We start from the raw sequence: 15,998 nt of genomic DNA, 5'->3' as shown, positions 1-15,998 counted from the left end.
GACATTGAGAGACACACTAGGCCCCAGATACATCATCTTACAAAGGGAGAGTTATCTCATAGCCTTATTCAGGCATTTTGATTGACAAGGTCTTTTGTTTATCTGGTGTCATTTAATATGTTATAACAGCATTCTTTTCACTTGGTTCTTGCTCCTGCATCTAGGAAGGTTGTATTTTATGCTTATAGAGAAACATACATTTTAGGCTCTGCCTCATCACCTGCGATTACCTCCACTGTGATAGTTCAGTTTCATCCAGTTCTCACTACATTCCAGCCCACCACTTTCAACCACCCCAGTAACTCTTTCTCTGTTCAGCCAGGTCTGTTCCTTGGGGTTCTGAAAGTCCCTGCTCTTGGCCACTCAGCAGCAGGCTGCCAGTATTCTCCTGGTCCCTTTGACTGCATGGTCCCCTGGTTACTCCCTCAAAGTCAAGGCACTCCCACTCACTTATTCCCCCCCCTTGATTATTGAAGTGACACATAAGGCCATTATAAGACATAAAGGTCTATCCTATATTGCTGCTCTTCAGCTCCAGTTACAGTCCTGCTTTGCCCAAGGGAATGTCTACTCCTAACACTTTTGTGTGTGTTTGTGTTTTCCAGTCCCATATTTATTTAGTGCAGTGGACAGAATAGAAGCAGAGAAAGGTGGGGAGGGAGAGAGAGGAGGAGGGAGGGGAAGAGAGAGAGAGAGAGAGAGAGAGAGAGAGAGAGAGAGAGAGAGAGAGAGAGAGAGAGAGAGAGAGAGAGAGAGAGAGAGAGAGAGAGAGAGAGAGAGAGAGAGAGAGAACATATGTGGTGTTTCTGGCCAGGAACACTGGGAATGGCAGTAGGAGCCATCCTTAGAAATGACCAAAGACAGGTTCCATGCTGACACAGTGAACAGTAGCTATTTCTTTGTTCTGAAAGCTGGCTGTAGCCAAGCTCTTCTTGGGAGCTTTCTCTCCCAGGCTGCAGTAAGCTTTTGGTTGTTACTGCAGTGAGGGTATCTGCATTCTTGCCACCAGGGAGGTGGACTCCATTTGCAGAGATTCATGGGAAAATACTGCAGGGCTTTGTTGGTCACGGGGCATATTTTTCTGATCGATTGAGCGGCTGTGACCTTTCACAGTACTAACTCTGTCTCTAACACAAGCCTCGGCAATTATTCCCTAGAGCTTTGGCTCTGACTGAGCCCACCCTCCTTGCTGCCTGCAGTGGCGGTGTCTCCGGCTTCCACTTGGTTCCCGACAGCTACCCAAACAGTCCAGTTCTTTATTCTGGGGCAGGGATTTTGCTGCAGTTTTCAAGCAGGGAGCAGCGAACAAGGCTGAGGCACTGGAGAGTTTTGTGTCTGGGAGAACTGAACTAGAGGAAGAAGGTGTGGCCCAAGGTCACGGGTTAGCAGCACCCAAGCTCTTGGCCAGGGTGTGTAGTGGTCTCGCTGGTGGCCATTCCTGACCACCGTCTCCACTGCTGCTTCCCACCCCCCTCTGATGACGCACTGCTAGGGGCTCTCAGACCGCTTCTGACATTTCCTTAGCAAGGGTATGGTGGTAAGGGGTCTGCGCAGTGATTAGGCATACCACCCAATCCAGATCATGTGACCCAATAGGTGTCTGTGAGCCCCACCCCCGCCCTCTCCCCATGCCCCGCCTCCGGACTGCAGCCGAGTCCCCGAGAGGGCAGTGTCGCCCAGTTTCCTGCCGTGGGCGCTGAGGGGTCGGCCCCCACCCCAGTGCGGGTATTAAGGCGGGCGTCTCCTATTTCTTCCCAGTCGCGCGATGGGTACCAGCTCTGGGCGGGGCGCTGCGGTTGTGACAGGCTCCTCCCCCTAGCTCCTCCCCCCCCCCACCCCCGGGCCTTCCTGCTCTAACTGTGCTTCTGAGGGCCCTTGCGCCTGCTCCCAGCCATGGTGGCCTGGCACACCGCTTTCCTCGTTTGCCTCGTTTTCTCCTTGGCCACCCTGGTCCAGAGAGGTAAGGTGGGCACGGGTTGGGGCACCCAGGGACCCCGCCCTGTGGCCTGGGGGTTGCTCTGCGCATGAGCGGTCCTGCCCCCGCCTGGCCGGCCCGAAGTGGAAGCTTCCGGCGACCTAGCCTTCGGCCTAGGGGTGAGGGTCTGAAACTTCAGGGACTGAACCCACTGTGAGTTGTATAGTCGAAGATGTGTGATGGGACCCTTCTTAATGCTGCTTTTAAAAACACTAGGATGTTAAAATCATGACCAAGCAGATGCCACCATTGGTGACAACAGCTGTCCCCAGGAGTGTACCTTGGAAAAGGCAGTCATTTTAAAAATTGGCTATGAGGCCACCTGCAGCAAAAGCATCTGGAGAGCTTCCCAGGCGACTTCCTGGCCAGTTCCATCAGGATCTCGGCGGGGTTGGAGCAGGGACAAGGCAAAAATGGGGCGCGACGGGTGGAGAGGGAAACTTACAGTTCTTATTAGCTCCCTATATGCTTTAGGTGTCTGTCCTTACACTTGTAGAGAATTTGGTCGTATTTTGTGGTGGAGATGGACACAGAAATTGTGTTGAATCAAAGGAACAAGTTTCTTCCACCTTGTGCAACACAATTTGTTCACCAGGCCCAGCCACCTGAGCATCACCTGGGGTCTTGTTAGAAATGCAGTATTTCACACCCTGCCCCTGACCTACCGAGTCAGATTCAGTGTTTTATTTAGCGTAATAACTAGATCTCGGGGTAATTTACAGGTACATTCAAGTCTGAGTAGTATATTCTTACGATAAATACAGTCTGTACTTGGAAACAGGATCTTAAACATGTACCAGCAGAGTCTTCCTACAATTATTTATGTCCCGTCTCCACATCATGGGAACAGAGAAACAAAAAATAAAGCAAAACCCCAAAACGACTTCAAGAAAACACTATAATTGTAGCTGAGCAGGAATTGTGCTGGGAGTTTTCTGAAAATGAAGGCAAATCTAACCGTGAAAAACATAAGCTTAGGCAGACAAAACTTGGTCCTAGCACTGACTTCTAGTGAGGTTTATGTCACATATAAGGAATACTGGCAAAAAGGAGAACTCCTAGCCCAGGAAGTTATGCAAAAGATGCAGAAATGGTTAAGGACAACCCTGCTGGAGTTACTACAAGAACCTTTTAGCGAGCTGCAAAGGTATGGCCAGTCTGGGTTCTAGGAACTGGTGATGCAGAGGGTGAAGAAAGCCAAGACTTTTGTCTCTGCAACGACAATGCAGTGGAGGGAAAAACCAACACAGGCATCAGATCTATGTAATAGACTGCTATGGATAGAAGAAAATAAACAGTCACAGGGGATGAAATTTTTAATGTCTAATGGGCTTTTGTAACGTATCCACTATCCCACCTTATCCTTGAGGGCTGTGTTCCAAACACTGCAGGAGATGGCTGAGACTACAACTATGGATTTTCTCCCTTGGCTAGAATTGGAACACGAAAGCATGTGCATGCTAGATAATTGCTTTGTATGGCATGGGGATTTTGAAACTAGTCTATAAATGGCCAAGCCTCAGGTTTTCCTGCTTTGAGTTCAGAAAGATTGAGGAAGCTAGTAGAGGTGGAAGTCACACAGTGATTAATTGGCAGCTAGGGTTTACTCCCAGGCTTCTATTACTCCACAGTAGTCATCTTAAAACACTGGGAATAATTCATTTAGACCTGGAGGAGGCTGCCCACTTCTAACCTTCAAAGGTGTCCTGAAAACGAGTTTTCTAAACCGGTTCAATCAGTCCATATAATGACTAACAATCACAAAGGTGTCTTTGACCCAGGAATGTGCCCCTTCTTAGACCAGCTATCATTTCCTGGGTGCTTTCTGTGTACCATGTATAAAATATATCTTCCTTCCTTTTTTTTTTTTAAAAAAAAGATGGAGGTTCATGTCGTCCAATCTGGCAGCCTCAAATTTGCTATGTATCCAAAGCTGGCCTTCAACTCCTGATCTTCCTGCCCCTGCTTCCTGAGATTTGGGCTTACATTCCTGATTCTCTTGCCTCTACTTCCTGAAACCTGGGATGACATTTATATGCCACCATACCTAGCATGTGTCTTGTTTCAAATTGTCAAAACTGTTCAGGTTAGGTATTACACTTACTTCCAAGTAAGGGAACTGTGGTCATACATCAAAAGAAATAGCCAGGGTTCAACCCAGATAAGAGTGACACCCTGTGATCTTTTTGTTTTGTTTGTCCTAAGAACACTGAACCAGAAGTAGCTTTGTTTTGGTGGTAGGTATTCATTTTTTCTGTCGTGGGGTTCAGAGAGCTCTGCCAGTGTCCCTTTATTCTTGATCCTGGATCTCAGTAATGGATTGTGCCTGTGCAACCTCTGTAGGCATGCAAAAGGTCCCAGAAGCACATCTGGGGACAAGATGTAAAGTTCTTCCAGGCTCTAGGAAGTAGACACAGGGTTTAGCTGCCCAAAGTTGAAAGGATGGTTAAGAAGTCACTTTCAGCTGGGTGGTGGTGGTATACACCTTTAATCCCAGCACTCAGGAGGCAGAGGTAGGTGGATTTCTGAGTTCAAGGCAGAGTGAGTTCCAAGACAGCCAAGGCTACACAGAGAAACTCTGTCTTGAAAATGCCACCCCTTCATACACAAAAATTCACTCTCTAAAGAAAAGGAGAGTTAACTTCAATGTGTATCTTACTTCTTCTGAAGCATCTTCTCAGTATATCATCTGAAGGTGCCCAGAGTGTAAAAAGTAGTTCTTCTGGGCACCAGGAAAAGGACCTCAGCTGTGTATGTAGGTAAGATTCTTACTTTAGGAAGGCCTTCCATGAGCCAAACTCTTAGTGCATCATACACATTCATTTACTAAACCTGGAAGGTTGATGCTGTGCTCTGCCCCTAGACATACATAGTGATCTGTTGAGTCTTGAAAAAAAAATGGACAAATGAGGACAATATGCAACTCATACTGTTTTGCAATTCTACCTCACTGAAGTCAGGATCATCCAATCAGTAAGTTGACAGCTCTCAAAGGAAGAAATATAAATGGCTAATAAATACTTGAGGAAGTGTTCAACATCCTGAGTCTTCAGGGAAATGCAAATTAAAATTGCTTGAGGTTAGAATGCTGCTGATGAGGATGTGGGAGGGCCTTAGTCACCAGTGATGGAGATGTGCACTGGTACATCCACTGTGGATATCAGTGTGAGGTTCCCCAAAATCTGCAAATAGAATTCTCATATGATTCAGCTGTACCACTCCTGTGCATATAAACAAAGAACCTTAAGTTAACAGGCCACAAAAAGTTAACAGACCATAAGATACCTTCATAGCCATGTTTGTTGCTATACTATTCCCAATAGCCAGAATATGGAATCAGCCTAGATGTCCATCAACTAACATATGGCTAAAGAAAATGTACCCAATGGATTTAAAACAATTTATTATTATTATTATTATTATTATTATTATTATTATTATTATTATTGTATGTGGGGCACACATGCCACAGTGCACATGTGGAAGTCAGAGGACAGCTTTCTTTAGTTTATTCTCTTCTTCCACTATGTAGGTCTCAGGGATCAAATTCAGGTTATCAGGCTTGATGGTAAGTGTTTCTACCCACTGAACCATCTTACTAGCCCCACAATGGAGTTTTTTATTCATCCATGAACAAGAAAAAAATTATATTCCTTGCTAGAAAATTGGTAGAACTGGTAATCATCTTGTTAAGCAAAATAAGTCACTCAGAAAGACAAATACCCAAATGGTTTCTTTCATATGCTGAGTCTATATATGTATGCATGCATATATTTGTATTTATATGACTTGAAGATAAACTAGGACTTTTGGGAAGAAGTAGGGGAATAGTAATGTGACAAGAAAAAGAGAAGTCAATGGGGAAAAAGATAAATATCACATTTTTCTCAGTTGTGGTATATATATCACATACATGTATACATATACACATATACACTCATACATATATATATATATATATATATATATATGTGTGTGTGTGTGTGTATGCCTTCTGAAAGCAAGAAGGAGGCAGAAGAGAGGGAGAATAAGGAGGTAATGGGTAGTGGAGAGAGTGAATATGAGTGAAGTACAACAGTATATGTATGAAAATGCCATAATGAAACCCATTACTTTGTGTGTTAATTTAAAAAATGAAATAAAAGTAGTGGGCAACAACCTACTTCCTATATGGAAACTGTGTAGCTCCAAAGGGTTTAGGAACCTTCTGTTGAGTTTATTCAATTCTATCATGGGGATAACGGCCCTTTCCTCTTGGTGTGGCAGTTATTAAGATTAAATAAGTGTCTAAAGTGCTCAGAACATGACCTGCCTTCCAGCGAGTCCCTTTCAGGTTAGTATATATTAATCCTACTTCTTAGATGTTCCAAGCCACATTTAAAATATATACCTTGCAAATCTTGATGGCATTGTTTACATGATATGTTCCGAGATTGTACAAACAAAATACCAGAGCTGAGATTGCTAAGAATTAGGGGAAGGCGATGGGAAATGACTGCTTAAGTGATAAAAATAAAGACTTTGGGGAGTGATGAACATGTTTTATAAATAGAAAAGGTGATGCTTGTACAACCTAAAAAGTGCTATAAAAATATTGAATTATACATATTGAATGGGTGACTGTGTGGTATGTGAATTATATATTCATCCAAAATAATTCACACAGTCTGGAGGTGTAGCTCATTGGTAGAACACATGTTTAACGTGTGAAAGGCCATAGGTTCCATCTCCAGTACCTCAAAAAGAATATCTAAATAAATTTAAGTTTATTAAAAAAGTAGGATGGATGTGGTGGACCATGTCTGTAATCCCAGCATTTGAGAGGATGAAGTAGGAGGATTGCTGTGAGTTTGGGAACAGTCTGAATAACATAGTGAGTTCCAGGCTAGCCTGGGCTATAGCCAACCAAAGTCAACCAAAGTCAAGCAATGCAAACCAAAACACCATACCATACTAAAAGAAAACAAATGATCTTCTAATTATGCCAGGTATGGTGGCACATGCCTATTAATCTCAGTGACCCAGAAGCTGAGGCGGGAGGATCTAGAGGTTGGGGCCATCCTCAGAAAACAAACAACCAGAAGTAGACGCACACGATTGTGGATTAGGGCTGCTTGTCAAGAGTTGGGTATGAGCACAGTGGCCCTAGGTGCTGTGCTGCAGGGTTGAGTGGGCAGGCTGGGATCCTAACCTGTGGACTCACTTGGGGTATCAGGTTTGATAGATGTACCCCGGGAAGTATGCAGGATCGGTTTCAAACAACTTAACCCTGCCTGCCTCAGTCCTGGGAGAATTTTCTTTATCTGAATGGTTCTGGGGTCACCATTATTGCAGTTAGTCCTCCACAGGGTCTGGGGACTCTTTCAGGGTTGCAAGAACCCCAAGATTGGGTTATTTACTGTGGTGTGGCTCAGCCCTAGCACACCCTTTAATCCTAGAGCTTTCTGCTTGAATATTGTAAACAGGATTAAATAAAGTTAACCAGTTGACAGGAAGTGAACATAGGATTACTAAGAAAAAACCATGGAGAGTAAGTGGGACAGGGGGATGGAGAGACACACACAGGAAGTAGAAGGGAGAGACATTCAGTTTGAGGAGGGTGGTTGGAGATGGTGTAGGAGAAGGAACCTTCTGGGGCATTGGAGGAGGAATAAGGTCAGCTGGGGGCTTCTCTGCCTCTCTGAGCTATCAGGCTTTCACCCCAGCATCTGTCTCCCAAGTCTTTATTGGTAAAATCAAATGATTGAGATTTTTTTAAAAAGCAGAAAGTCTTGAGAGCTTTGATAAATTTTCAGCCCCTTCCTTGATGTTATAGTCCTGTCTTTGTCCTCACAAGGTAGACGACAAGCAACTGTAACAAATTCACAGAAGTCATTTGAAAGGGAAATTGTGGGTATCGGGGAAGGGCCTGAAGTTGCTCTACTGAGATGACAATGAAAAGGCCTGTTCTGGCTGCTCAAAGGACCTAAGGACCAGGTGCTTCATTGAGTTCAGGGAATATACTTTCTAGATACCCTGACTTTTCCTGTCTCCAGTTATGTCTCCTACCTGACGATTTTGCTTTTCCAGCTTCGTATTCACTGTTACTTTGTACATTTTGAATGTCATTCATCTGCTGCTCTTGGGTGCTTGGGAAGCCTGACTCAGAGGCTCCTGAGTCTCTAGTCTAGATTTAACCCTTCCAGAGGTCTATTGACTGGTCATTTGATCCACATTGGATGTGGTGGTGAATATCTGTAACCCCAGAACTCAGAAAGTGGAGGCAGGAGAATCAGGAGTTCAAGGCTAGCCTCTGCTACACAGCAAATTTGAGGCCAGCCTGGGATATATGAAACCCTGACACCACTCTTCTGTACTTTTGGGTATATACCCTGTGTATGGCTTTAATCAACTAGCCTTGGAAGTCACAAAGTGTTGCTTTCTATGTGTTATAGTCACATAGGATAGTTGAGGTTGTCAGTGACAATTACATATTCTACCTTCCAAGGGGAGGTGTGTCCAATGATTTTTAACCACAATTTCAAAACTGGCACAAACTCACTAAGATGTCAAGGTCCAGCTAAAATGCTGCACCCCCTCTTGCTTTCCCCAGTGCTCCTAGTGGCAGTAACTGTATAGCTTAAGTATGAGGCAGGTCCTTTGGTTCCTTAAGTAGCACTGATAATTCCATGTATTTGGTGTCATGCATCCCTTCATTTCTACCTCTTTGAATGATGACATGCTGTGTCAATTGTCAACTAACATTTTCTTTCCAATGAGAGGACTGAACTAGTTGACTCTGAAGGTTTTTCTAGGATTTTCTCTGTGAGGGAGGCTTCCTACAGAGAGTATAATGTCTAGCAGGACAGCTTCCTTGGAATTGTCAGAGCTTTGTTCTTCAAGAGTCTAGAGAAGCTCATGAGCCAGGGCAGCCTGGGGCCGTTTTCTACATCAAAGAAGGGTTACTGCGGTTTAACTGTTCCTAGCTATAGACTACAGAGTTGTTCCTTACCTTTGAAATTAGATTTGGAAGTTGAGGGGGGTTGCTTACTGTTAGGAAACTTGTCTAGCATATATGAGGCTCTTGGTTCCATGGAATGGGGGTGAGCAGTAACAGAGAAGGGAAAGTTGCTAGGTTATGGACAGTTTGTTGACAAGGGGACAGTGGGTGCTGTTCTGTGCACTTTACCCAGCAGATACAGGTAGCACCCTGCTCACCTGTCTTGCCACCTAAAGAGAGATGACTGCTGAGTGCCTACTGTGTGCTGAAGGGCAGACTCTCCACTGGTCAAGCACCACTGATCTTGGCACAGATATGTATCATGCCTTCTGTATGTGTGTGGTACTAGAGATGGAGGAGAACCTGGTACATGCTACTCAAATGCCATACTGCCAAGCCTCTCCCCAGCCCTGTACAGCTATTTTTCTTTAGAGACAGGGTCTCTCTATACAGCTTAGGCTGGCCTTGAGCTTACATACTTCAGCTTTTGCTCCCAAATGCTGAGTAAGGGTTTGAGGCAGCACACATGGCTTGCAGATATATACTTTGGAGTTCCCATTTTTGGCTTTAGTATACTCATGAGTTATCAAAGATTTCTGTCTTCATCACTACCTCAGGGTAGATGTATTGAAAGAAATGAGATCATTGGCCATCTTTGCGGGTTGGTGTCAGCTCTGCTGATCTTAGAATCCATACTGGACTCTTTGGTGAGCTTTGAGCTCCTACTGGTTAGGTCAGTAGTCATTAAACTCTTTAGGCAGATCTTTTTGTTTGTTTTGTTTTCCTTAGATAGCCAAAGCGGTCTAATACTGTTCATGTTGAATGATGGAGACTGATCCTTCTTAATCCATTTGATACTTTGGGAACCAGCGAAAAATGATAAACAGGAAAATGAGCCCAAAACTTGTTCAGACAATTTGTAAAATAATAAATCAAAGTGGACAATAAACACATAGCAAGATGATCAACTTCTTTAGTAACCAGAGAAATACACATTAATCTATAGTAAGATAAAAAGCATCAACCTCTCAGGTGGCTACAAGTGTAATATAAACTGACAATACCAAATACTTACATGGCTACAGGAATAATAGGTGGTCTTTTTAGAAACTTGGAAAATGTATGGAAGTGTGGAGAAGCACAAATCCCATCACCCAGGAACAGCCTTCGTTGCCAAATTGCCCACTGTGGGCAGTACTACCCCTGAGCAGGTGAGCACAGACTGTACAAGAAAGATAGCTGGCTGAACAAGCGAGGGTAAACCAGCCAGTGTTCCTCCATGACTCCTGCATCACTTCCTGCCTCTAGGTTCCTGCCTTGAGTTGCTGCCCTGACTTCCCTTGTGATGGAGTGTTGGAAGTGTAAGACGAAATAAACCCTTTCCTCCTCAAGTTGCTTTTGGTCATGGTGATTATCACAGCAACAGGAAGCAAGCTAGAACAGCATAGAAAGTAGTGAATTCCATTATGGCATTTTCATGATTTGTTTTGATGATCCTTTCTCTGGTCTTATTCTACATGCTGGTCCTTTCCCTCCCCACAGCATGCTGCTTCTGCTTTCATGTCACATGGATTTTCCTACCCTTTTTTGTTTTCCCTACCTGAAGTGCTCCTTCCTCCTTCATGTGTTTCCCTTTTTGCTTTCAAGACACATATGTAAAATCTAAGTTATGCATATGGTAGATGACAACATAATGTTTTTGAATTTGACTTATTTTCCTTAATCCGATGATCTGCAATTGTGCCCATTTCCCTGAAAATGTCGTGATTTTATTTTTCCTTATGGTGAAATAAAATTCTATTGTATTTATGTAGCATCTTTTCTTTATCAAAAAAGCTAGTGATGGAGGGCTAGGCTGGCCACATTTCTTGGCTGTTGTGAATAGTGCTGTATAAATATAGATGGACATGAGTTACGAGAGAGGATATAAAGCTAGTTATTTTTTGTCTTAATTCTGTTGATGAGTTTTTTGTTTTTATTGCTAGATAAATGCGTAAAATATATTTGATGCCAAAGTGTAAGATCCAATATGGAGCACCACACCTTTGGAATGGCTATTCTAATGTATAGGAATTCATTGAGATGAATGGACTTTGGGTTTGGCCAATCTCACTACCTGACTGCTATTCTTTTCTTTCTCCCCTTCCTTCCTTCCTTCCTTCCTTCCTTCCTTCCTTCCTTCCTTCCTTCCTTCCTTCCTTTATTCTTTTTTTCTTTTTTCTTTTTCTTGGTTTTGTGAGACTGTTTCTCTGTGTAGCCCTGGCTGTCCTGGAACTTGCTCTGTTGACCACGCTCGCCTCAGACTCACAGAGATCCACTTGCCTCATGATTCCGGAGTGATGGGATTAAAAGTGTGTGCCACCACCAACCAGCCCCATGTTCTTTTTAATTTGTAAATCCTTTATAAAAATTTTTAACAAATAAAAATACACTTAGATGGATAGTAGAGTATGTTCTGTGTCTTATGCCTTAAAAATCGATTTTAGCCTCTAATCTGGTTAGTATCAGCAACTGGAACCCACATAATAAGAAGTGCTTGGAGGTCTTCAAACTTTTCAGTATCTAGAGTTGTAAAAGATCAAAAAGTTTGATGCTTCCTTTTGCAAAATTATACCCAAAAGTGGAGTTTTTGAGGTGCATAGTACTTGTCACTTCATTGTTATGCAGTGGTGCCTAGCTGTCTCACAAACTGGCTGTGCTGGTTCTGGCTACTGGCAGCACATTAAAATAGCCATTGTGTAATAGCCACCTTAAAATATCCTTGCCAGCACTTGGCCTTGCCAACTTTATCATGATATACGTCTACAGGATTTACACGTTTATATTACTTTGCTTTAATTTACGTGTCTCCCATTACTATGTGGCTTGTTCACGTTGCTTTCTTCTTTAATGAATTGCTTGGTCAAGCCTTTGGCTCACTTCCCTGTTTATTATTTTCTCCTGGTTACCACTCATAATACATTATTTTCCCATGTTCATGGCTGTGTTTTTCTTCTGGCACACTCATCATGCGCTCATGCATGCGCTCACACACACACACACACACACACACACGTATCATATATCCTTTGGAGTCTAGAATACATGTGGTTCCTTCCAGAGATTTCTTTTGGTTTTTGTCAGTTGCCTTGTGTGGTAAGTTGGGCACACCTGAAACAAGATTCTGACCACCTTTCAGTATCCTGGGACTTAATTTAAGAAAAGCAGCTTTGTTTCTGAGTCATTCTTATCCCTTAGCTCTAACATTTTGGGTTCCCAATTTAATTTGGGAAGAATTTTCTATTACATTCCTTAACTTACTGGCAGATGCTTGGATGAGGTTCCTTTGCCTGCCTTAGACAGATTCTGCACGTGTGTGGACACCTATCTGGATTTCTTGTTTGCTTGCTTATTTATTTTTAAAAAGATTTTTATTCTTTGAAAGTTTCATATATTTATACAATGTGTATTGAATGTATCCACGTATTACTCCCTCCCTCCAGTTCTCCTCAGTTCCCACCCCATCTCCCTCCCATCTTGGTCCTTTTTGTTGTTATTAATAATCCCCTAAATCTAATTAGTGCTGCACATATGCACATGCGTGTGGCCATCCACTGAGGCGTGGCCATCTTACCAGTAGCCATCCACACCCACAAAGAGAGTGCCTCTCAGTAGCCATCAGCTTGCTGATACCTTCCCTAACAGTTTCAGACAACCTAGGCCGGTCTCAAACTCACTCTGTCACCAAAGTGCTAGGATTATAGGTGTGCACCACAACATCTAGCCTGTTTTGTCAATTGAGCTTATGTATGCATATGCGTATGTATTTGTGTATGTGTGCAGGTGTGTGTGCCAGTGCATGTGAGACATCAGGGGCATCTTCCTTTATCACTCTCTACCTTTGTTGAGATCGTCTCTCCTGAACCTGGACAGTTTTAGATGTCTAACTAGAAAACCCTCAGAATTTGCCTGTTTCCATTGCACATTGCTGGGCTTGTAGACGAATGCCCCCATGCCTAGCAAACTCAGATTGTGTGTGTGTGAGCGCGTGTGCACCCTTGCTTTGTGTAGCAGGATGATTTTCCCTTCCCATCTCACATGGTAAAACACTTCCATTTCCACATATCCCAAAATTCTCTCATCTAAAGTGCACAGTGGTTTGGTTTTCACTATATTCACAGTTGCCTAGCCACCACTATTTTCTGACCATATAACTTTATAACATTGTCATCTCCAAAAGAAACTCCGAAGTCTTCAGTTGTCTCTCTCTACCACTCATGTACCTTCAAACCACCAGCAGTCTCAAGATTATTGTCAGTCTCTGTGGACTTCCTGTGGCAAGCATATATTATATTATACTAAACTCTACTATACTATATTATTATATTATATTATAGATATGTGATACTCTGTGCCCTTTTGTGTTTGACTTCTTTCCTTTAGTATCCAGTTTTCAATGTATTTCAGTGGATTGGTTCTAAAGTTCTTTCCACTGCACAGATAGACTCTTATGTGTTCTCTATCTGTTCCTCACTCGGCTTATTTCTCCCTTGTGGCTGTTGTGACTAACGTGGCTATAAACATTCAGTACAGGTTCTCTGTGGCTTAGGTTTGTGTGAACTTTCTGCTGACTTAGGTTGTATTTAGAAATTACCAAATCATGTGCTATCCCTATGTTTAGCCTTGTCAAGAAGAGCCAAACTGTTGAGTTCATCAGCTGTAGACAGGGATTTGCTTCCCCACAGCCTCACCAACACAAGTTTTGTTTGTTTTCTGATTCTAACCATTCCTGAAGGGGTGAAGTATTAGCTTATTATAGTTGTGGTCACAACAACGGACTTCCATTGCTTGTTGGATCCTATGTTCAGGAGTGAAAAACTGAACAGGAACTGGGAGGCCCTGGCTCTACCCTGTCTCAGAGGAGTCCTTGCCCCTTTTCTGTTAGTTAAGTTTACCATTCCCAGGCATTTCACTGTGAATTGCTCCTCTGTAAATGCACCTTCCCCTCCTGATCTTCCTCTCAAGAGCAAGGTTCATTGAACCCGCTACTGCCGTTTTCGTTCACCTCCCCGTTCTGATTCTTCTCATTCCCCTGCGATGCTCAAGTTTTCTTTCATTGTATGTTCCCTTTCCTCTAATAGTCCACCTTTAGCCTTCTTTGAATCACCCTTTAGTTTCTCAAGCTGCAGTGCAACTTTCCTTATCCTGTACAGGGCACATGCATCCCTAATCCAAAAGCCTGAAATTTGTGATGCTCTGAAATTTGGATAACGGAAGCTCAATTTTCAAAGTCTGTGCATGTATTCCAAAATCTGAAACACTGAAGTCTGACCTACTTCTGGCCCCAACAACTTTGGATAAGGGACACTAACCTTAAAGATTTGTTCTGCGTAGCCCTGGCTGTCCTGGAACTTGCACTATAGACCAGACTGGCCTTGAACTCACAGAGATACGCCTGCCTCTGCTGCTAGAGTGCTGGGATTAAAGGTGTGTGCCACTAGAGTTGGCTTAGTTTTTTGTCTTTTCTTTTCCTTTCTTTTTTTTGGTGTTGTTGTTGTTGGTTTATATTGTTATTTCAGTGATTCATTCAAGACATTATTATTGATCAGTTAAATTTTCCACAGCCGATCCTGACAATATTTTAAATGTATTTTTTATATTTTGAAATTAAAATATAACTATTGTTTGCTCACTCACCCCCCATTGCTCACATTCATGACCTTTATTTCTTTACTTGTTGTCACTTCTCATATATATTATACACACAAACACATATATACACAGCATTTAGGTTTTTTTTAAAAGAAGGTATCATATCCTCAGGAGTTACAAGCAGCCATAAACCGTCTGATGTGGGTGCTTGATCCTTCTGCCTCAGCATCTCCACTGCTGGACTGGAGGTATACTTCACTCTGCCTAGCCTCCACTTGGCTTAAAATTTTTTGTTATCATTTTTACGTGTATAAATATGCCATTTGTTGCTCTTGCAGAGGACCTGGGTTTGATTTCCAGCATCTAAGTGGCTGCTTACAATCATCTTAACTGCTGAGCCAAATCTCGAGTCCTCCATTGGGATTTTGATTGGAGTTAAATTTACTACATAGATTAGTCTGAGGAGAATCAGCTTTAAAATTCTTAGTTTAGGGGCCTGGAGAGATGGACGTAGTTAAGAACATTTAGTGTCCTTGCAGAGGACCCCTATTTGTTTCTCAGCACCCAGATCAGTTGGCATACAACCACTTGTAACTCCAGCTCCAGAGGATCTGATGTCCTGTCTGTAGGCACTACACTAATACATGTTCATGATTCCTAAGCCCCCATAAACATATTTAAAAGAATCATAAAAATTTCTTTTTCATTTAATGTTTTACCTTACTGATATTTCTTATCCAAACTTGGTCTATGTAGTTCTTTTATCTTTGTGTTTGTTTTCATAATCATATTCTTCTTCATTCTTCACATTGCCAAGCATTTTATGCTATATATTCCTAAATAGTGTTACATGGAAAGCTAATGTTTCCTTGTATATCTGAAATTAGCAGCAATACAATTAAATATCTTCTATTTTGTGTGTGCATGCATAACATGGACAGTTTCTGGGGACGACCCATAGCTTCTGGTCTGCACACACACACACACACACACACACACACACACACACACACACAGGAGAGAGAGAGAGAGAGAGAGAGAGTGAGAGAGAGAGAGAGAGAGAGAGAGAGAGAGAGAGAGAGAGAGAGAGAGAGAGAGACAGACAGACAGAACAGACACAGACACAGAGGAGAGAACACTTCACTGAGTTACATCCCCAGACCCATATTTTGTTTTGCTATGTAGTCTGGGCTGGCCCCCAAACTTGCAACAATCCTTCTGCCCCAACTTCCTTAGCACTGCAGTTACAGACAAATGCCAGTATGCTTGGTTTATTGTGTTGTAGTGAATGGAAGCAGGCAGTGCTGAACACTATGAACAGCATGATTCCATGTGCGTGACTGTCTTGGAATCATATCATATAAAGGCAAAGAACACATTAGTGATTATCTGGGGTTTAAGAAGGGTGCGGGT

The 15,998-nt window shown here is 42.8% G+C and overlaps 1 protein-coding gene across 3 annotated transcripts in view; it reads left to right on the top strand.

The window, feature by feature from the left end:
* The first annotated feature begins 1,682 nt into the window (after window positions 1-1,682).
* Window positions 1,683-15,998, top strand: part of Cd99l2 (CD99 molecule like 2) — an 86,209-nt gene continuing 71,893 nt past the window's right edge. The window contains exon 1 of one of the 3 annotated variants that reach the window (XM_040744722.1): window positions 1,683-1,960. In XM_040744722.1, the coding sequence (XP_040600656.1) occupies window positions 1,894-1,960 (67 nt within the window). In that variant the 5' untranslated portion in view covers window positions 1,683-1,893. The remainder of the gene's footprint in view (window positions 1,961-15,998) is intronic. The other 2 variants (XM_040744723.1, XM_005086268.4) reach the window with 2 other exon arrangements.

This window comes from Mesocricetus auratus, unplaced genomic scaffold (assembly GCF_017639785.1).
Source record: "Mesocricetus auratus isolate SY011 unplaced genomic scaffold, BCM_Maur_2.0 Super-Scaffold_100003, whole genome shotgun sequence".
NCBI classification, from domain to species: Eukaryota; Metazoa; Chordata; class Mammalia; order Rodentia; family Cricetidae; genus Mesocricetus; species Mesocricetus auratus.
Note: the sequence above shows the minus strand (reverse complement) of the source record. Positions and strands in the feature narration are given on the sequence as shown.